Source organism: Lissotriton helveticus, chromosome 11 (genome assembly GCF_964261635.1).
Source record: "Lissotriton helveticus chromosome 11, aLisHel1.1, whole genome shotgun sequence".
In the NCBI taxonomy this organism is placed as follows: Eukaryota; Metazoa; Chordata; class Amphibia; order Caudata; family Salamandridae; genus Lissotriton; species Lissotriton helveticus.
In genome coordinates this window covers 489,087,388-489,109,049 of record NC_136072.1, presented here as the reverse complement: position 1 = coordinate 489,109,049, position 21,662 = coordinate 489,087,388, and the positions used below count along the sequence as shown (strand labels likewise).

The window sequence follows — 21,662 nt, the reverse complement described above, 5'->3', positions numbered from 1 at the left end:
GTAATTATATGCATCAGGTTTGAGCAGGGCCAGCAGCAGCCAGTCACAGGTGAGCTGAATTCCTCCACCCATCCTTGGCCTGCAGGGGTGGAGACAAAGCAGTGAGCAGAGAATTCTGGGTAATGGAGTGTCAAACATGATCAGGCTGACTTCAAGCATGAGCAGGCTGGCTTTCACAAAACCTGGCATGGATTGGGAATGGATGTCAATTCCCCAACAGTGTGCAAATGGCTGGAAGTTAGAATGTGCATGAAGGGGAGGGTCCAGTAGCTTACTAAGACACTGGAGAGTCCCACAGTTCAGCCCCCTGGTGGTGGACATGGGAACGGAAGGAGCAAGTTATGACAGAATAGGGCCAAAAGCTTTCCGTTCCGATTTGATTTTTAAATAATTGGCCAACATTTTACCAGCTTTATTCTGGCCTCCATGGCATTTGGATTTAGTTTTAAGAAGGGCATTTTCTGCCATAGCAATCTTATTCAGGGCAGACTTGGATTTAAGCAGCTCTTGTAAGGCTCGAAGGGGATTTGGAGGTAAAGTAGGTATGTTCAAGAACTTTAATGTGTTGGAGAGCTGAGAGGTATTTAGAATCCAGGATCGTCTTCTTTTTGGCTGAGTAGGCAATAGTGGCAGTGCTAAAGGAAGCCTTAAAAGCGTCCCAATTATTATAGAGAGAAGTATCTTTAGATTTATTAAATTGAAAAAAATCATTAAAAAAAGAGATTGCTTCCAAAATAAAGGTCCGGTCTGATAGTAAAGAATTATTAACACACCAATGTCCCTGCTTGAAAGTACTGAAAGGCTTATCAAAAGAGGACATAGTTGGGGCATGATCAGAAATAAAAATAGAACCAATTTTTGATGCTTGAACAGAAGGTTATAACGATGTGGAGACTAAAATATAATCATTACGAGACATAGTGTGATGTACATTAGAGAAGAATGTAAATTCATATATATCTGGGTTACAAGTTTTCCATACATCATAACTTGGATGAGAGGCAATGGTGGATTGAAAAGCTTTGTGAGACTTATCAGGTTTAAATTTACAGTTAGACTTCCTATCAGAAAACTGGTCTAACCAGTCATTAAAATCACCAACAACATTGATAGTAGGATTAGAAATAGAAGAAAGCTTTGATATGACATTCTGCCAAACTTCAGGGTCAGATTTAATAGGACCATAAATATAAAGGAGAGTAACTTGTTTTTTTAAATATCAACAATAACCCTTCGTCCACTCCTATCACATTCAGTTGATAAAATCTGAGCATTCAATGACTTGTGGAATAGAATGGCTACACCACCGTTACAATTAACAGCAGGAGAAAAAAACAACCTGACTAGCCCATAGACGTTTAAGTTTAAGTGCTTCAACATCATTACAGTGCATTTGCTGTAAAAAAAAGCAACATGTGTATTAAGTTTTGATAGATGAGAAAGTACCTTTTGACATTTGACAGGATTACCCCGACGATGGACATTCCACAAGACAACATTAAACATGTTGGGAGGAGATGGGGAGCATACGGAAACAGGCACAATGGATTGCCAAATCAATAAAAAAAGACATAAAGACACAGTTTATCAATCATGAAATAGTATGAGTAGACAGCTATTAGAAAAATAAAAAAGGGGTTAGGGAAACACTCATGTAAAAACAAGAGAATGAGAAGGGGAAACAGAAAGGAAAACAGCTAAATAAGAGAGAGAAAGAAATGAGGGGAAATAAATAAGAAAAAGAGAAATGAAAGACAGATCAATAGGTTAGAGTGTAGGTAAAGGGCATGTTTGCACCAAGAGCAGCAACAAAGAAGGATACAGAAACAATTGTAAAAAGTATCCACATATTTAAAGAAGAAATAGAAACAAGAGAGTGAAAAAAGACATAACCATGTATAGAATTAAGAATATTGAGTAATAAAACATGTTAGTCATAAACATTAAGAAATATATAATTGGAGCATAATTCGAAAAAACACATGGATAGAGTAAAACGTATTTGGTAGTATCAAACATTTGTCTCAATAGTATGATTTGCAATATTTTGCAAAAATGTTTTTAAAACACACCTCTAGAGGTCGACACGGCATGTGGGATCACCGCAAAGGACAAGGAGCCGTGATCTGCATCAGAGGTGACGAGGTATGGCGAGGAAAGGGCCACAAAAAAACACAAAGAAGCTCTGTAACCACCCCGGAGCTCAGGGGTCAGCCGCCATCTTGCTTTGGCAGTCGAAGCCATGCGCCCCCAACATGTTTAAACATGACCTCATATTCCTTCAGTTCTCCAGCATCCAACCCCACCAGAAGCTCACCGTACAATAATAGTTTATTGATCTTACAGGCCAACAATATTGCTATACCCGAGCATAGGAATACAGGTTCTTCTTAGATGCCAGAGCATACACAAAATGTCAAAGTCGAAATCATCTTTATTCAGCAACTTTTTTGCCTTCAAATTGTAAGATATATTGCACAAAACATACAAGATAGAGCAAACACTTTTTCTGGCCATTTTATCATTTGGCTTAACACGCATAAGACTGTGTCATGCAAATGAACCAAAAACTAGAGCCAACTGTTTCTATGGTGAGTAACTGCCATTTTCATGTCTGCTTATTCCAATAACTGACTTTTTGAGCAGTGGGTCAAAGAATAAACAGATTGCAAACATGATAGGGTATGTTCCATAAAAACCTCTAAGCATTAGTGATTATATTCAGTGGTGCAAAATATGGTGACAGACTGTGTTTTGATTCACTTTTTAAAGGAACTAGTGAGACAAGTCGTACTAGCAATTACTATGGGAGCATTGACTCTTCAGAGAATATCAACAAGCCCAAGGAACTTCCATCCAAGGAGAGTAAACAGTTAATCAAGCATGTTCTCCAAGACCCTATCTGGCTACTGATGTCCCATGCCGATCATTCGGTGACAATGAGCTACCAGATACCCTCTCGGTAAGTAACATAACTAGTGTAAAACGTACCATTTAGTTGCTATTTATGGCTACTATGAGGTTTATTTCCACTAAAAATAAATAATCCAAACATCCTAAATGAAAATATAAGTGCAGTTGTTGTTTGATGGATAACTCTTTTTCAAATTGCTTAAATGGATAATGTTTATCAACAAGGTGAAAATGCAAACAAAGTTAGCCTTTCTGATTCTCAGTTCTTCAGGTGCATACTGCCTTAATTTGGGACCAATGTTGAGCTTGCTGTGCTGCCCGCTCTTCGCCTCTTATTTTCAAAGTCCTGAAATAGAATGTCTCCACCATTTTTCTGGTAGTTTCCAACATTTTGAATTATTGACCACTGATTTAGGTTTGTGAGCCTGAGCAAAAATGTCAAATTGATGCCTTATGTGAACGCTCTAATCAGTTTAACATAGTGGCACACCACTAAACCCTATTTGCTGGTTGAACCATATTATTGATTAAATATTGCTGATATTCAGTTAATGGGTTACCCATATTGGGTCACTGGCAGCTGATTGACTGCCATAATGGATACGTCATCTTCAGATTCTTCTTCTTAGAAGTAGCCCCAGGTATCAGGCTGGATCTAAAATATTTTCAGCAGTACTCCCAACATTTACTAGATGTTGCCAAAGATGCTTCACCTAAGCTGTTATTAAATTCCCTGTTCAAAGTGATGCAATGACTTCATGGAGCAATGTCTTTACTCATTTACTGATCGTTGATTGCTGGGGATGAAAGTAGGGAGATTATGCAGGTCATTAATAATTTCAATTTCTTCTGTCAGAACTAGGTCACCTATTAAGGCCTCAGTGTTCTTCGCCTTTATGAGGTCAAAGTCTGGAAGGGCCCTCCTGCTCCTGCATCTTGCTTTTGGTGTCTGGGTCTGTTCCAGTGCCCAGAAGCCTGTAAACGTATCGCTGCGAGGCAAAGTCCACAAAAGAAAGAAAGGCCAGGGTATATTTGTTACTGCACTCTCAGCACTGGAGCTCCAACTAACACACTAATGACTGAGATTGTTGAACATGTCACACATTTTCCTCTACTTTTAGCAGTGGCAAACTGCCTTTACTCACGATATTGAAAATATAAGAGGCACATGTATGTCTGCTTCTTCAAAATGCCAAATCAGCACAACTTTAACATATAAGAATATCACTTGAAAACAAACATAGAAGAGTCAGATTCGTCTTTAGAGCCTATTCTGCTTCTAGAAAAGATTCAGACAAAGCCTTTTGCTAGGATTATATGCACAGAGGTTACAGCCTTGAACGTTCCAATGACTTCCACTGAGTGAAAGTCAAATGGTCACAGACCTATTGCCTTCTTCCCTTTGATGAGTCTCTGCCCATCCCATTATGCTCTCTTAACAAAACGAGCATTCACCAAGCCATGTCATAGCACGGGTCAGCCCCCTTGAGCTACAAATTCTTAAATGTGCATAATGCGCTGTGCAAGATTATTACGGTAAAATTAAGCCAAATATATTCTCATCAGCTCTTGATAGTGAATCTATGTAGATAGACAACTTTCACTAGAATGTGTGTGCTTTTAGCAGTTTGGCATAGTGGGCAGCTAAGACCTCTTCCAGCAGATACAAACAAGGCCTGTGGTAAAAGACAGACCTGCCAGATGAATGCTTCCAAACAGACCCTGCCATCATACTTGGATGTGGTTTGTTGCATGGTCTACCTGATGGGCACTGAAGTAGTCCTCCTCTATGTTTCATGGATGCATTCGTCTCTTGCCTCTGGCACTGTGCAAACATGCCTCAGAGACATACAATTTGACAATGAGATTCCTTGGTAAGAAAGCAGCTAATTCCCTTAAAACATATGAACACATTAGAGCAACTGCCAGATTTTCAAGATAACCATTGATTTTGTGGATTAGTTATATTTAATTTGTATGTTAAAAGCTTTTAGGTGAACTACTTAAAAACTTAAACTAGCTGGCTTGAATCTTGCACGCCGCGACCTACAATGTTAACAACTGAAGTGGAGCATTTTTTTTTTGGCATACTGTTTACTGAGAATGTGCTTTATTACATTTTACATGGAATCAATTTAGGGGTGACTCGCCAAATTGACAGCTAGTATCATGCACATATAATGCAACTGTCTGTGATGAGATATTTATCTGATGACACTTGATCTTGAATATGCCATCACTGATACAATGATTACTCAACTGGTGTGCAGTTCAGCATTGATTGTCAATTAAATCAACGTGTCTTAGAGCATATATATGTAAATATATATTCACTGAAACAGCAAAGGTTAAAATGACGCAATAGTCATGTTAGGTAATAAGATCTTAACATATGTTTAAAAAAACTGCAGGTATGGTTAGAAAATAACACTTAAAAACACGCAGTCATTTGCCAGTTTTAGTTCAGTGAACCCACATTAGCCATCTGTAGCTAGATAACAAACGTGGTAACTGAACCACAAGGTATGTGATGAAGAGGGTTTCCCAAGGGACTGTATTCGGGAAAAGTGTAACCTATGAAATATCCACAACATCAGTGATCCACCATCCCATTGATTTTCAGTAGTTAATTTTGAAGCCTGAGGCCAAATGAAAATGTTCCAACTTTTCAGTTAATGCTGACAGGAATTTCTTTAAGTGCGAATTATAAAGAATGACCGTGCCCCCTACCAATTTAGACAACTGGAATACATGGTCGGTATAAGTAGTTGATCTAAAACTTCTAAGGTCAATGTAAATAGCATTTGGAGTTAGTCATTGTGCCAGTTTGGAGGAATGAAGTAGTTGCACTAAAATGGCCATGGTTAATGTAAATAGAGAAATGTCTTGTACCAAGTGTCAAAGTCAATGGGTGTGAAAGCTGGCCATTTAAAAGTATGCCTGTTAATGTCTTAACAAAGGTGGTCTTAATCAGGGTTTGCTTCTGCAGACCCAACCCAGTATTACTTAATGTTTTGAAGAAAATTCCAGTCCACATGACCAAAGGCTTTCTCAGGTCCTAACGAAAGAAGGACTATATAGATGTCGGATTTTTTCTCATGGGCGAATATATCTGTGCAAGATGTATATTGTCTCCTGCATGCCTATGTTTGATCAATTCTGATTGATTCAGGAGATCACAGACCTTAAGACAAGTGTAGATTTTTGGGAATTGCAATGGGGAGGCATGATATGCAGCTCTTTAGATCTCTGTTGGGCTTTGGTAAAAGTATTAGTGTGTACCCCATCTCTAGAGTAATGAGTTGTATACTCTGGTCAGCGGACGAAGAATAATGTTATACATTTATGAACTTTCTGCTCTGTAACAGGAGTTTCTAGTAGTTCCCATGGCTCCTGCACAATAAGAGGAAAAACTATGCCATGTAGCTAAGTACCTTGCTTGTAGTGAGCCACAGGTTGAGCTTGGTGACTCATCGTAGAACCTCTTAAACTTTGTAATACTTTCAGGGGTGGATTTGTTATAGTATTATAGTATAAATATGTTAGTGCAGTTTACGCACAGCTTCTTTTATTAGCAGTGTTTCAATTCAAGTTCTCCTCTGATTTCCTTAATTCTCTATACTATGTGAGCAAGTCTTTTTGTGTTCAATACCTTAAGTTGTGATGCGTTGTTCTAGTTCAGCTTGAGTCTCTATGGTTAAACATTTAAATGAGGTAGTATTAGTTAAAAGTTCACCACAAATTATCGCTTTTGAGGTGTACCGAAAGGTTGACCAGCAGACACCATTGGTCACACATCTCATTAGGTTTCCATTATCTTGGGTTAGCTAGTGAGGTCTGAATATTGCCAAACTCTAACGTGACTGGAGCATAGTCTTGAGAGAACCTGAGCGCCTGAGGTGCAGCATAATATCATGTCATGAACATGTTTGGAGAGGATGAAATCTATTACAGAGTGACTCCTGTATACATTCAAATAGAAAGTGTAGTCCCCATCTTGAAAACGTTCGGTGCCCCATGTAACTATCATAAACAACCACAGAGGCAACCCACCAACCTGAACCAGGGGCAGTAAATAAGTGTTCCAAACAACGGTTCAGGAAACAAATCCCAAATCAACAAATCACAATTTAGAAAAAATCAATTGCAATTAAATTTCACGTTCATAAAAGGAAAGATAAGAGAAAAGAGAGGAGAAGGGCAAAAAGAAAGGGAGGCACAAATAAGAATTGTCAACAAAAGATAAAAAAATTATTATCACAAATTCATTATAAATGGTGCGCTCAAAGAGAATAATGGCTGGTTTATACAACAATACATAACATACAAAAGAAAACCAAACATGTGGCTAACAAAAATTATGTTACAGACAGAGCGGTACAACATATAAAAATGTATGTGTCCACTAAAATTTATGAGCCACAGATATGTTGACGGCGTTTCAACCGCTTTCAGAGATTGCGGTCATCATCAAGACAAGAATAGTTCGTAGAGCGTCAAAGTTCTGTAAATGTAATTACAACAATATTAATTTTTGGACTCCCTTAGAGGTAACAGAAAACGGGGGAAGGAGGTGCGGGGTGCGGGGCGGGGGACTCCCCCACCACCCCGCTCCACCACGCTTACCTGCACGGCCGCTACTGTGTATGTCTTTGAATAGCAATAGAGGCATAACGTGGTGGTAAGTAGTGGCCTATTGTAGAGAATAGAACCTCATTAAAATATGCACTTAGAAAACCATCTCTCTTACTGTGTTTGCAAATTAAAGCAAAGAAAAGCTTTCAAAATCGGGTTCAAAAATGGATAATAGCATTATACTCTCCACTCCAGGAACCCCAACCAAAGTGAAAAGCCCAAACGAAACCTCAACCATATCACTAATCCTTTGGTTTTAATTTTTGCTGAAAATGGAATTGTGCTGGGAACCATTTAGACTTCAACCAAAGTATATCGCCTTTTTTCCAAATGATTTCCATGCAAAGTGGCAATGTGACCCCTTTAGTATGGAGCAAATCACAGAGGAATTTAAGAACTGAATATTACATCTTGTTATTTTAAGAGGTATTGTCATGTTTGACATGGAGAATCTCTATCTCTCCACTGTTCAATGTACTGAGTGCCAACAGGAGTGGCATGGCAGCAGAAACCCAGAAGATATGCTTCTCCGTGCAAGGAGGCAATGTGTCTAGACCAAAGGTTAGGCACTCAAGTCAAGTCAAATTTCTTTATTTCGGCAGAAAATGCCATAAAAGAATCAAGCACAAAACATTACATTCATAAACATTTTTAAACAATTGTACATATACATATATTTAAAAAATTAAGCACGCCTTTAGAATATACCAAATAACCCCCCTTTGTGAGGATCATCTGCTGGTTCAATTGTGGGAATATACATCAATCGTTTATAACTGTTGTCCCTTTTTTTTCCTTAAAAAAAATATTGAATGTAAGAATCGGCTAACACTGAATATTATTACTTGGTTAGTGTTAGTTGTAAGTTTTCTTAGAGCCTGGTTACATGAGTTTAAACCTAACAGTAAGCATAGTGGTTTGATCCATCTTTTTCTGGGTATTGTATAAGCAGGACAGATGAAAAACATGTGAGCCTCGGTTTCAAGATGTTTACATTCACACATGGTACATAAATCATCAGCTTCCAAGGACGGATCAATTGTCCTCATAGACCATCGTGCTAATGTGCTTTTAATTAGCAAATTGCCATACCTAAGTTTTAAAAAAAGGGTTTTGGCTAGGGGAGGTTCTATCTCATCGAGAAAAGTCTCGAATAAAGGCTCATCCTTAAAGCTCAAAAATTTGGTTACCAGAGTTCCAGCAACCGAAGCATTTGTTGCCCTGCTTACCATGCAACTCCAAAATGCCCTTTTTGAAGTTAATTTTGCATTGGGCGGTAGAAGTTCCGGATTTTCCCAGAAATGAATTAGACCTATTTCGGTAAGCCAAATCTTAACATGCTTTATCCATGGGATAGTTAATGAGTTGCCATATTCCATAATTTCTTTTAACCCATCCCTGTAGTCCTGTAGTTCGGGCACTCTCCATAATCTAACCCATAACATCAACGGGCGGATTATGGTATAATGGTCAGTTCTTTTGACGTTCAGGTCCAATTCGAGAGGTACTAGAGGAGTGCCTTTTGGGACTCTTACCAAACTCCTCATAAAATTATTGTCCAGAACGCGAAAGGAATCTTTTGACCCTGGCCCCCAGATTTCTGCGCCATACAGCGCTGATGGTTGAACCTTAAATTTAAATAATTCAACTACTGGGGACACCGCTTTACTAGTGCTCAAACTTTGTTTTCTAAGGATTGGCTTAACATTCTGAATAAATGCTAGCTTACTTTTTTCCCTTTGGGCTCTCCAGGTGAACTTCGAATCTAAGGTAACACCTAAGTACGAAAAGTGCGAGACCGATTCTACTTCAATTCCATCCAAAATTAAGCGTCCTTTAGCTGTTTTTTGTGGATTAAGGGACATACATTTGGTCTTATTCCCATTTATCTCCAGGCCTTTCTTCCTACAATAACTACTAAAAGAATTAAGTAAAGCTTGGTGGCCTCTTTTTGTTTGGGAAATCAAAATAGTGTCGTCAGCAAACAACAATGATGTCACCCTTTCGCCATTTAATTTAGGTGAGTCGTTTATGCATCCTTCTAGATGTTTTGGGATGTCATTCACAAAGAGTGAAAAAAGTGTGGGGGCCAAAACACAGCCTTGGCGGACTCCGCGCTCGATAGGGATTTTTTGGGTTAATTCCCCATTTGGACCCCATCGGATTTTCGCAAAGTTCCTTTCGTGTAGTTCTTTTATCTGTACCAAGAGGCTATTTGGCAATCCTACATCATTCAATGTTTTCCATAGAAGATTGCGGGGCACTAAATCGAACGCTGCTCTCAAATCAACGAAAGCAACGTATAGATGACCCTTTTTGATGTGTACATATTTCCAGTAGAGACAGCAGAATCTAAATATCTGGTCAATTGTGCTTACTTTACTACGGAACCCGGCTTGAAATTTCGAAAAAATTGCATTCTCGTCCATCCAGTCACTGACACGGGTTAGTATGTGTCGTGAATAAATTTTCTGGAGGATGTCCAACAAGCTGATTGGCCTGTAGTTAGAGGGGTCCATCCGGTCCCCTTTCTTGTAGATTAAAACAATTTCTGCCCCACGCCAGCTTTCCGGGAAATCTAAGCAAAGGGATAATATATTACACAAGTAATTTATATATGGTGCCCAGGTTGTTAAGTCATGTTTATAAAGATCACCAGGGATCTTGTCCAAACCTGGTGCTTTACCTGACTTTACTAATTTAATTGCCGACTCTGTTTCGGCTATTGTGAAACCCATACACTCTGTAGGGTATTCAAGACATGGAGCATCCACATCTGTTCGGATGTCTTCATATTTTTTGTAGAGGTTGGTAAAGTGGTTGACCCAAGTTAATTCGTCCAAATGGACGTCTTTAACCACTCTCCCTACATGGTTCCTATTGGCAACTAACCTCCAGCCAACAGCATATCGGCCCATAATTCTTCCTCCCAGGCTTTTTTGGAGGCCTTTTGTACTTGCTTATAATTATTCCTAGCAGTTTTTATCTCAGGTAAAATATTAGATTTTATAGCTAAAATGAGAGCCTTTTTAGATTCCCTACAGATTCCGTCATACCATGGTTTGCTATGGGACAGGTTCTGTATTTTTTGTTGGGTTTTTTTGGGCATTTTAGTTACAAGCATTTTAAGTTCGTTAAAAAAATGTTTGTGCAAGGACATAAAATGAATGGGATTTCCTTCTATATCATTGGAGCCTACAAATGAATCAAAAGACCCTGCGAGGAGTGTGTATATCTCCGCCAGGATCTCACCATGGTCCAATATAAATGGCCATTTGAGGGCTCGTCTATTATTGCTAACGTGTATCTCTGTGTTGGCGCCATTGTCTGCTAACAATGTACCCACATCACCCTGCAGCAACGAATCTTCTATTAATAGACTCAGTGGAAAATGATCACTTTCTGTTCTATCCTTAACCTCAAAGTCCTGAATGTAGTGCCAAATAGGGATAGAGACAATTACAAAATCTAGATTACTCCTGTAATTGTTTCTACTGAAGGTTGGTTTTTTCAGGATATCAGACGATAAACGTCCATTACAGGCCCTGAGAGAATAAGCCGCACATATGTTTGTTATCTGAACTGCCAAAGTTGAACATTTAATCGGTTTGGCGTTCTCTAGTGCAGGGATTTTGTTTACATGATCCTCATCTTCAAAAATATCGCTGAGCCCCAGGACTGGTTCATAATTACAATTTAAATCACCTACTCAGACCTCTCATATTTTCTACTGCAACATAGATGCCAGTACCAGTAAAACGGTTGCAGGCAAGAAAGCAGAAAAGGGAGACAGAGGGGAAAAGAAAATATTTTGTGTATTACATTTTGTATCATTCAAGTGTTTACAGCAGCTGTCATATTGAGGTCTGCTGGTCCAAAATTCTCAACATAGTCAGCAGTCTAGAAAGGGCTGTGCATATTGTGATGCTTTCCAGATCTGAAGTTCGTTTGACAGTCGCTATGAAAACTATAGTTCATACACAGCAGAGGCAGTTACATTTGATTTTTTTTTTTAAAGAAAAGTCCTTACATGTGTTCGTAATAAGGCAGCAACTCGGTTATCCCAGTGGCAGCCCCAAGCTTTTTTACTGTATTTAGGTGATCCGGCCACACTAAAACGTTTCTATCAATTGGTATTGAGTTTCACTTGAATATTGTTACCACTGACTATTTCAGATTCAAATTGTGTTTAAACGCAAGCAGTGTATTCAGAATTTAGCAGTTTGGCAAGAATGCACCACTCTATTATTCTGCAAGAAATAGTACTGACTTCTGTTCTTCTGAATTTGGTTTGTTTTTTAGAGTAAAAGGTTTCCCTAAGGTTGGTTAACGATTGTCTTTGACAGCTACCTTGAAATGTTCTCTAAGTAAAGTCTTCTTTTGGAAGTTATTAGGGAAGTTATTTGCATGCAATTTATAATCCTAACTTTCGACATTTCCATCCAAGAGGAAAACTGCTCAACCAAAAGGTTATCTTCTTAACATTGTTGGTGGAAGCTATTTCAATGTAGTGAAATGTTGTTTTTTATTTTGTTTGTTAAAATGCCCTTCTCAGAACACAACGATTATGATTTAAATAAACATATTCTATTGATTTATTTTCAACATACAATAAAACTTAATAGGTGAGTAAGAAATTATTTTGTCAACCTTTCAAAGGATGTCATAAAGAGAAGCATATCAGGAGCAGTACAAATTGGAGGTAATGCTTATTCCATACTTTTCAAGGGCTCCGTAAACATCTTCATTGTCAAGCCTATTTAGCCTCCCTCACACTCCTCCGACAACCTAAAAAAACTCCTCCATTAACACCGCGGCCACAATTGCAGTGGGATCTTGTATTTTTCAATAGTCTAGTTCACAAGCATGTAGAGCATATTGAACCCACAAGTAATGTTAAAAATCCATTCCAAGTCAAACTCCACTCATAGTAAAGTCAAAGAACTTCATCATGTTTCTGTCCAGCCATGGACATCATTTGAGGCTAGTTAGGGGTCACGATTGTGATCTGTAACTTGCTCACTGCTACTCCTGGTGCTTCCTTTCCCATCCCTGGCCTCAGAAGAGGCAAACGTTTTGCCCCCTCTGAGGCTAGGGGTCAAAAACAAAGTGCCAGGAGTAGCAGGGAGCAAGTTAGAGATCGCCGATGTGACCCCTAAATAGCCTCACATGACATCCATGTCCCAAACTCATCAGGTGGGTTGTTGATATCAACTGTGTTCCAGGCCTGATATTCTGCCAGACCTGAGACTTTCCTAAGCATGCCTATTAACAGGTGCCTCCTGTTATTCCTGCACAATAGGGGTTTGAGCAGGGTTCAGAATTGAACGCGACACTCTTAATGGGAGACTATGCCTTACATTTCCACATAAGGTCATATATCCTTAGCCTGAACCCTACTTTTCTTGTACTCTGACACCTGGAAATGACATAAGGTCTTAATGGCCTCTCTGTATCTCATTGTAATGACTGCTTGACTATTACAGAGCTTCCTATCTTAACATTTTCTCCATTCCAAAACCATTAGTGCTTTTCCCAGAGACTAACTTTAGCATGTTCCAGTTGAGTATGAGAAATGCTATACGTAGCCAAAACACATTGCACTAATAAAATTATATGATGATCAGCTCCTGGTGATCATTTCATCCTTTTATGGAATTCAAAGGTTAAAGTGATGTTATAGGAAGGTGAAAATGCCAGTTAAAACCTAACATTTTAAAGTTAAAAAACACTTAAATTCACCAATTATAGTTATTGAAATCACTATAACTCGCCCCCGCCATGCACAGTGTTGTCATCAATGATGTCATTTTAGAAGTTGCATTGATGTTATCAATAATGTCATGGAATATGTCATGAATTATATAATATGTGAGGTCATAAGCAGTGCATGGCAAGGGTGTGAGTTATTGTAACTTCCGTGAAACCTGTGATTTTCACAGTTTGTTTTGTTTAAAATGTTCATGTCTTTTTTCATGTTTTCACGAATAACTACCTTACTTACCATCAAGGACATATATTAGCGACTGTCAAAAGTGGTTTTTGGTAAGCATAGGGAATTCTATAACTGGCTAGCAGTGTAAACAAAATGATTATTCCCAGCACACCTCAACCTGACCCCCATGGATGCTTAGATAAACATAAACAGAAGGCTATGTTTCTTGTTAGAGGTACCAGATTTTCAGATCATGTATTTTTCTCCAGAATTGAGGGGACTCATTGACCTTTCTTGGTGCTTTAGGGAACCAACATCCTATTATTGCAGTTGCATTCTCCTGTGAACAAGCAAACAATTGGAGACAAATATATATATAGAGACTGTTGCTCTAAAGACACTGTAGAGATTCATGTTTATCATAGCACTAAATTATTTTTTTCTCCTAATTATTATGTCGTACATCTTTTATAATAAGGTTATTAGCACTGCCCCCTAAAAAACAGGACTGAAGCAGGAATAGTAACTCATCAGTAGCTCTTGACAAACGAATACTCAGCCTTCCTCCCTGAATAGAGAGCTCAAACAGCTAAAAAACTTGGTATATTTATTATTTCTGCCTGCTCTGAGGCAATCAGGCTCACAGTCTGCCTCAGTGAGACAAGGAGAGGAAGAGCGGGGAGTGAAATATGAGCTTTGGAAGAAAGAGAAAAAAAAGACAGAGTAATATCCACTGACCCCTATGGAGAGAGACAGAGAAGTGGTGCTGTGCTGAGGAATGCATACAAATTTACAGCTCGCTCTCCCAATGCGCTTCCCGTGTGGACGTAAAAAGACCAACCAAGATATGTGCTCAGAAAGTGGCTTAGAGGAACGATTCCGCCAGAGTCCGGCTGATTTGTCTCAGCAGAGACAGGGCTAATGGGCCTGTTATTATCGGGAGATGCTTCAAACAAAACATATTTATTTGCTGGCTATTAATCCCATTGATGCCTAATTGACTATCTATTAACATTTAACAGTACATCTAACGGCCGCTGATATTTATTTATTTTTTTCTCCAAACTTTTCCGCTGGCGGCATCGGAGCAACATGGCAGATGTCCAGTGGAGCTGTACACCGACGCTACCGTCACCTACCCATCCGGATATCAGTGCCCCTCATCACTTTGCTGGTCCTCCTTTCTTCCCCTGCCTTCTTGTTAACTCGGGTGGGTTTGCAGGCTGCCTGTCCTCCTCACTGTAATGGTATCCAGGCAGGTTCCGCAGGAGCGTCAGGAATCCGAAGATAATTCCACAGCCTTCCCCTATGGCCTTCCGACTCTATCAAACACTAGAGTATCGAGAGGCTCGCCAGAGGAAAACAGGGAGACAAAACAAGGAAAGGTTGGGGAAGAAACAAAAGAAGACTTGACTGTAATCTTCTGCGTGATTGGATAACCCACTGTAAGGAATTCAGGAGGACGTAGGGCTGAAAGAAAATATGTGTTATCTAACAACAGCTTCTAAGATACATAAGACTCTATGTTTCTCTATACTGACATGACATACCACCAATGTTTAGTCTGAGCCTCAGGACATGTGTATAGGATGTGTAGAAAGTCGTCTTGAGCTAAAACTAGAGTGATGGAACAAGATTGAATGACAACACTCTTCTAACAATGAACATATACTGTAAGTTCCTAAGCAAAACACTCTCACTTGTTTTGATGCACAAGACTGTCCAACGGATGTGATAATCAACAGTACACTTGACAAATGCCAACACCTACACAGAGCAATGGAAACCTACAGAACAAAACACATATATAAGAATCAATAATTATCAAATGCCTTGAATAAACAAATAGGCAGCGCACAGCGCTGTTACCGTGATTCTCTGACGTGTGTGTGATATCTTGCACCTCTATTGTAGTCCACGCAAGTATCCCCAAATACAGAAGATAGCTGGCCCAGATGATGGATGTTGAAGGGGCCAGCTGTAATGCAGTCAAGTAAGGAAGGAAGGGACAAACAAAGTGGACTTGCCAAATGGCGGAGATCAAGCCCAGCCTACGGGCGTACGCTGTGCAAAAACCTAAATACCTAAATAAAGGGAGACACCTACGCCACCCGGCCGGACGGCGGAGACCAAGCCCGGCCGTCGGGCGGAGCAGCAGAGAGGCGGCGAAAGAAGGCAGGGAAGTACTTGCTCGACCGGACGGCGGAGACCAAGCCCGGCCGTCGGGCGGAGCAGCAAACAATAGTTGCAGGAGTGCAGGGATGTGTAGCCCGGCCGGACGGCGGAGACCAAGCCCGGCCGTCGGGCGGAGCAGCAAATGGGAGTGGGAGCAGAGCAACAGTGCCCGGCCGGACGACGGAGACAAAGCCCGGCCGTCGGGTGGAGCATCAGAAAGGGAAAACAAGTCGCCAAGCTCCAACAGTAAGGCAAAGTGGGAGCCTAGTAACCGGTGTTCAGAAAACGAAGGAAAGAACACTTCCTTCTAATTGAACACCAAGCGGAATAGTACAAAACCGGAAGTCAGGCACAAGGAACAGGACGGAACTGGAACACGGAGCTAGACGCAAGAACGTAAAGCGTAGCTCCCAGGGCTCACTGCTGATTTATAGTGGCTTGGTCTTAAAGGGACAGTACATTGTACTTCTCGGGGCATGATTCTCGGGGCATGACACTCACTGCAGCTGATACCTGACTCTGCTAACCGTACGATCAGGCCAATCTACGCTTCCCTTCCCAGACCTTTGTTGCAAACTTCGATATTCCAGCGGCGCCGCTCTGGGGCTGCAGTTGAATTGTGTGGATCTTGCGACACCGGATGGAGTTTCCTGGAGTGTGCGGCGATGCAGAAGCCCGTCTTTCCGTACTTGTTCTCCCTTTTGGCTCTGTCGCGCCCTCCTGCCCCCGCCATTGCCATTCCCTTACGGATCCGAGCCTGCGCTGACTTCTCCCCTTACTTTCAATGCCCAGCAAGAGATCGACCACACCCTGCTGTTCCTCCTTCAAATTTTGGTGACTTTGCCTTCCCATTCAGGGGTAGGTGTTCTCTCTGACTTTTCAGCCTGTTAGGTTTTGCATGCATTGCCCGCCATTTTGTGGTGAAGTATTTACTGCCATGACCTGGACCCTCCATCTTCAGGCTGCAACTGACACTCGGATTGATCCTCACTGTTGGTCAGTGCCTTCCTTCCAACACCACCTGAACACCTGGCTGAATGATGGCAAGAGTTTCCTGCTCTGTAAATATGTAATATATAATTGTCCAAGCCTAATCGCTGTTAAAATGTGATCCTGAGTGAATTTGCTATTTGGATAAATGTAACTTTAACCACAAGTATATGTAGTAGACCATTGTACTTACTACCACTCCTGTGTCATTTTAGAGTGCATCTGCTTGTAACTCTTCCTTGAGTGACTTTACAAATTGTACATTTGCATTTTTTTCATATCTCTGACACCTTCGGGTAATGGGAAGGAAGAGATACAAACGGAAAAACTCAAAATCACATAGGAATGGTAGTAAGTACAAAGGTCTACTACATATACTAGTGGTTAGAGTTCTATATATACAAATAGTAAATTCACTCAGGATTACATTTTAACAGCGATTGGGCTTGGACAATTATATCTTACATATTTAAATATATATATATATATATATACATATATATATATATCACTCCAACCGGTTGTGGTGCATCGAAACATCCAAAGCACTTTTCGCCAGTGCGCAGACACGGAATAATGTTCCAAAGCCAGTCTTCAGGTAATTCTTGTTTTTAATATATATTTATATATTTATGAGTTACAGAAGCATGGCTCAGGCATAGGGAAAAAGCAGGGAAGGGAAGAGAAATTCAGGGGAGGGAGGAAAGGAATAGGGGAGGTAGAAAGAGAGTGAGGGAGGGAAGAGGTAGGGGAGGGGGTGATGAGTGATGGGATCAGGGGCATCAGCATTATTCACAAATGATGAATATGTCCTTGGGGAGGATAGATGATCGAAAGGTCACCCAGCAAGAGACCGTCTGGACCGGAGGTATGGACCAAGGTCGCTAAAATGGCGGATAGGACAAGAGTGTCTTTAGGAGATGGTCCCAAAATGGCGGGGTGCATATGAGTCCTAGTCCAAAAGTTGCACTCAAGGGTGAAAGCGGTGGGCGCCATGTTTAAGGATTCTCTCCGCTCTCCTGGCTTCCCACGGGTACTGCTGGTAATCCTGGCTGCCTCTTCACTCACCGCCTTTGGGCTCCCACAGAACGTTGTAAAGTGCCTCCGGAACACCCCTCGCCGCCAAAGCGGCTCCCAAGGGCCACCTGCGGCGTTGCTAATAGTCACTCTCTCAACCCTCCACCGATCCCGCTGAAAGGACAATCTGCCTCCAGTCGTCTCGGTTTCCCCGTGGGTTACACTGGAGGCATGCCGCAGATTACAGCTGTCATCCGGCGACCTCGAGAGCCTGCAGCGCCATCTTGGGGATACTCTGCCGTTCACGGGCACCGTCATCCCGAGACGGAGTTTCCCATAGACCGATGTCTGATTTCATCCTAATCGGCTGTCCAAGGTGTCAGGACCAGCCCGCGACTCACAGCAGTCACTTATTGTCGTTGTTGTAACATTTTATCCATTTATAAGTGCCCACAATAGTCCAAAATGTCTCCAAAGTCTAGATGCTCAAACAGTATATGTTATGGCGCAGTGAAGACCCTTCCAGTCCCACCCTTCCCACTTTACACCTCTTACTCACCCGAGGCGCTTGGATGCAAGAGTGTTTACTCGTCTTGCTTTAAAAAAAATCAGGAATTCTTATTTCAGACTACTTTTTTGCATTCTGCTTTTAGATCAACATAAGCACTGTCTTAAGTCCACACTGCAGTTACGCTGCCTACCATCTCTACTTTTCCAACTCAGTGGACACCACATGCTGCCATTCCATGTCATATTCATCCTGAGGTCAGCAAGTGCTCACAGAAGCGGTTGGTGGGTTTTGAATTCACCAAATGACCATCAGGTATGCTGAGAAGCATCTCAAAGGAGAGATGCAAGTATGCAGGTGTGTCTGAAAATGTCTTAGGTGTCACAAACCTGAGATCCTGCAAGATTTATAGGTTTACACCACACACATTTCATTCCTAGAGCAAATGTAGTACTTTCCTTCCCCATAATGTTGTCCAGAAGAGAGTTACTAGAGGTATGGTGGAGCTTCCAGAGAGTGACCCAAAGTAGCAGACATCTTTTACAACAGTATTCATCCTGTTGCAGCAAAGAGTTTAGGTGGACTGTTACATTTCTTTAGCCATTCAAAGTGAGGTGCAGTATATTTGTCTGCAAAAGCAATAACCGATTCTGGTAAAAGAGAGAGTTAGTATGTTTAGAATGGGAACTAAACTGCACAATGTTAACCTGATTAATACTTTTGGAAAATTGGGAAGTCCAGCAGTAATTGTGAAGAGACGTTGCAAATAATTTCAAGGAGATGATAATGGAGTATTACATGAACCCATTATGCATAGGGACATAAGAACCATTGGAAAGTGTGGATTAGGGGGTTCTCTGCATCAGAAATATCCACGCTGCTCTCTATGGAGGTGTGAACACACACCCTCACAGAAGGTTCTGTAACTACTCTATTCCAATAGACATCGCCTCACTGGTCTACAGCATTACCCATTTCAAAACAGAACTAACTTTATTGCATCTTTATAGCACAGCAGGATCCAGTGTGGATATCAGTATTTACTAGGTTAATACTTTCACAATACAAATCACAGAATGAAGGTTACATAATCTACAACGCAGAAACCTCTGTTGTAGTGACCGTTCAAGTTCCCTCGCTCCGAGCGCCTCATCTTAGTGCTTCAAACTGCGCTCAAAAGTACTGGAAGATCATTTTTCATAGAAACTGAAGAAAGCATAAGTACACCTATTGTGCATTTATTTTACTGTTGGTGATTCTAGGCTGTGCCATCATCAAAATCTAACACTGCATGAGGCAAAATCAGCATTTTAAGGGGTGACTGAATGATATATGAAGTGTGGATTAAATCCTCCACTCATTGCTCCTCTAACATCTTTGATAATGTCTTAGGTTTGCTTGATATGGTGCATAGGGTGCAGTAAATCCTATTATGTACAGATTTCTAAGGGCCTTTCCCGCCCAGGCGTAGGAAATAAGCATGTTTAGCTTCCAATTAAGCTCTATCAGCAAACCCTGTGGGGATCGCCCGGATTCTCCCTATATTTAATATATAACTTTTTTAGATGTGATCATAACAAAGTGGCTTCTTCCTCTCGTATAGAATAAAATAGTTTACCCCCCCCCCTTAACTCACATAAACCAGACTGTCACCACCTTTTTCCGTGGCTGATCCTGTCAGTCAGTGCAGCCCCCTGTACTTATGAGCTTGCGTCAGTCATTTTAAGTGCTTGATTTGTAAAAGAATGAATGACAGTGCCCAAAGTTCTGCTCAGAAGTCCACGGCCAGTGCAATTGAATGTTGGCATGCCCAATACCAAGGCTACGTAGTCATGAATCCACCTCATGCCTCTTTAATCCACTACCAGACACTCCTGTTCCCTTCATATACTTTTACAGGTTCCTGCTTTCTCCAGTTATGATGGTTTTTAACACTTTCTCTGTCTTTCAACTTTGTTTGGTTTTTCTTCTCTTGCTCTCGTAAATGCAAGATGCAGATAAATAGTGCCAGTGCCAAAACATTAGAGCTGTCACTAGGGGAGAAGAGTTGGCCTAACGGCTAGAGTGGTCGTCCTCGAATCTGGGAAACTGGGTTCAAGTCTCAGCACCGATGCTGAACATCCTGTGATTCTGGGCAACTCACTTAATCTCCCCCTGCCTAACAAAAAAGGAATGTGTTCTCATGTAACGCAATTGGTGCTATGTAAAGTGCTCTGATACCTGATTCGGGTCAAGTTTGCACTATATAAAACTCCGTAAAATAAAAATTCAATTAAAAAAACACCACCGGTAACCACTGGCTCAAATAAAGCATTGGTCATAGCGCGGTTTAGTGCTGTAGCCTCTAACATTGAAAGCATTGTCACCACCAGAATACCTTTTTTCATCTGTACAAACTCCTCCATACATAAAACTTATGACACATACCTTACAAATTTGTTAAAGTCCTTAAACAGTTATGCTATGAAGACTGCGAGTTTATAAGTTTCAACGAAAATTGTGATATTCCTATGAAATGTACCAACTGTTCCTTATTGCCTAACTCTCTTGCCTTGTTATGTTATGTTATGTTAAAAAGTTTTATACCGCGCTCGGTCACCATACGGTTTCATGGCGCTCATAACAAATGCAGGATGAGGGAGGCGAGTGTTATTCAAAAGCAGACTGGAAAAGGTAGGTTTTTAACATTTTACGGAATCCTTCATAGGTAGGGCAATGTCGAAGAGCGGACGGGAGGGAGTTCCAGGTCTTGGGGGCACAAAGGGAAAAACAGGAGCCGCCATGTTTTTTCCGTTTGATTTTTGGGACAACCAACAAATTGTGGCCAGAAGAGCGAAGGTCTCTAGAGGGAACATAACATGTCAATCTAGAAGAGATAAAAATAGGGGCAAGGTCAGAGAGAGCTTTGAAAATTGTGCAGGCCAATTTAAAAATACAGCGCTGAGCTACTGGGAGCCAATGAAGGCTTTGCAGTAGTGGCGAGACATGCTGGTGTTGTGGTTGATGGTAAACCAGGCGGGCTGCCTGATTTTGCACAAGTTGCAGTCTGAAGAAGGTATGCAGGGATACCGGCGTACAGAGTGTTGGCGTAGTCAATTCTCGACGTAACCAGGGCCATGATGACAAGGATCAGTGCGTCTCTGGTAAGGAATCTACAGATTTTACGTATCCTGCGTAGATGGAAAAAGCAGGATGACGTGACTGCACCGATCTGGGGCCCCATGGATAAGTCGCTGGAGATGACCACGCCAAGACTCTTCACAGATTTAGCAGGGCAGGGAGGAAGCCCAAGTGAGCGAGGCCAGAAACTGTCATTCCATGGGTTGGCTGCTCCACCCACCAGGACAATCTCCGTCTTAGTGGGGTTCAATTTAAGTTGGCTATGACACATCCATTCCGAGATCTCGAGCATGGTAGACTGAAAAATGATACGAGAGGAGGGGGAGGTATCAATGGGAAAAATTAACTGTAAATCATCTGCATAATTAA

The 21,662-nt window shown here is 41.1% G+C and overlaps 1 protein-coding gene across 1 annotated transcript in view; it reads left to right on the top strand.

Annotated features, from left to right (window-relative positions):
* Positions 1 to 21,662, top strand: part of LOC144792911 (period circadian protein homolog 2-like) — a 385,755-nt gene that overhangs the window by 343,448 nt on the left and 20,645 nt on the right. Inside the window, exon 20 of the mRNA XM_078668113.1 lies at positions 2,773 to 2,962. Within this exon, the coding sequence (XP_078524239.1) occupies positions 2,773 to 2,962 (190 nt within the window). The remainder of the gene's footprint in view (positions 1 to 2,772; positions 2,963 to 21,662) is intronic.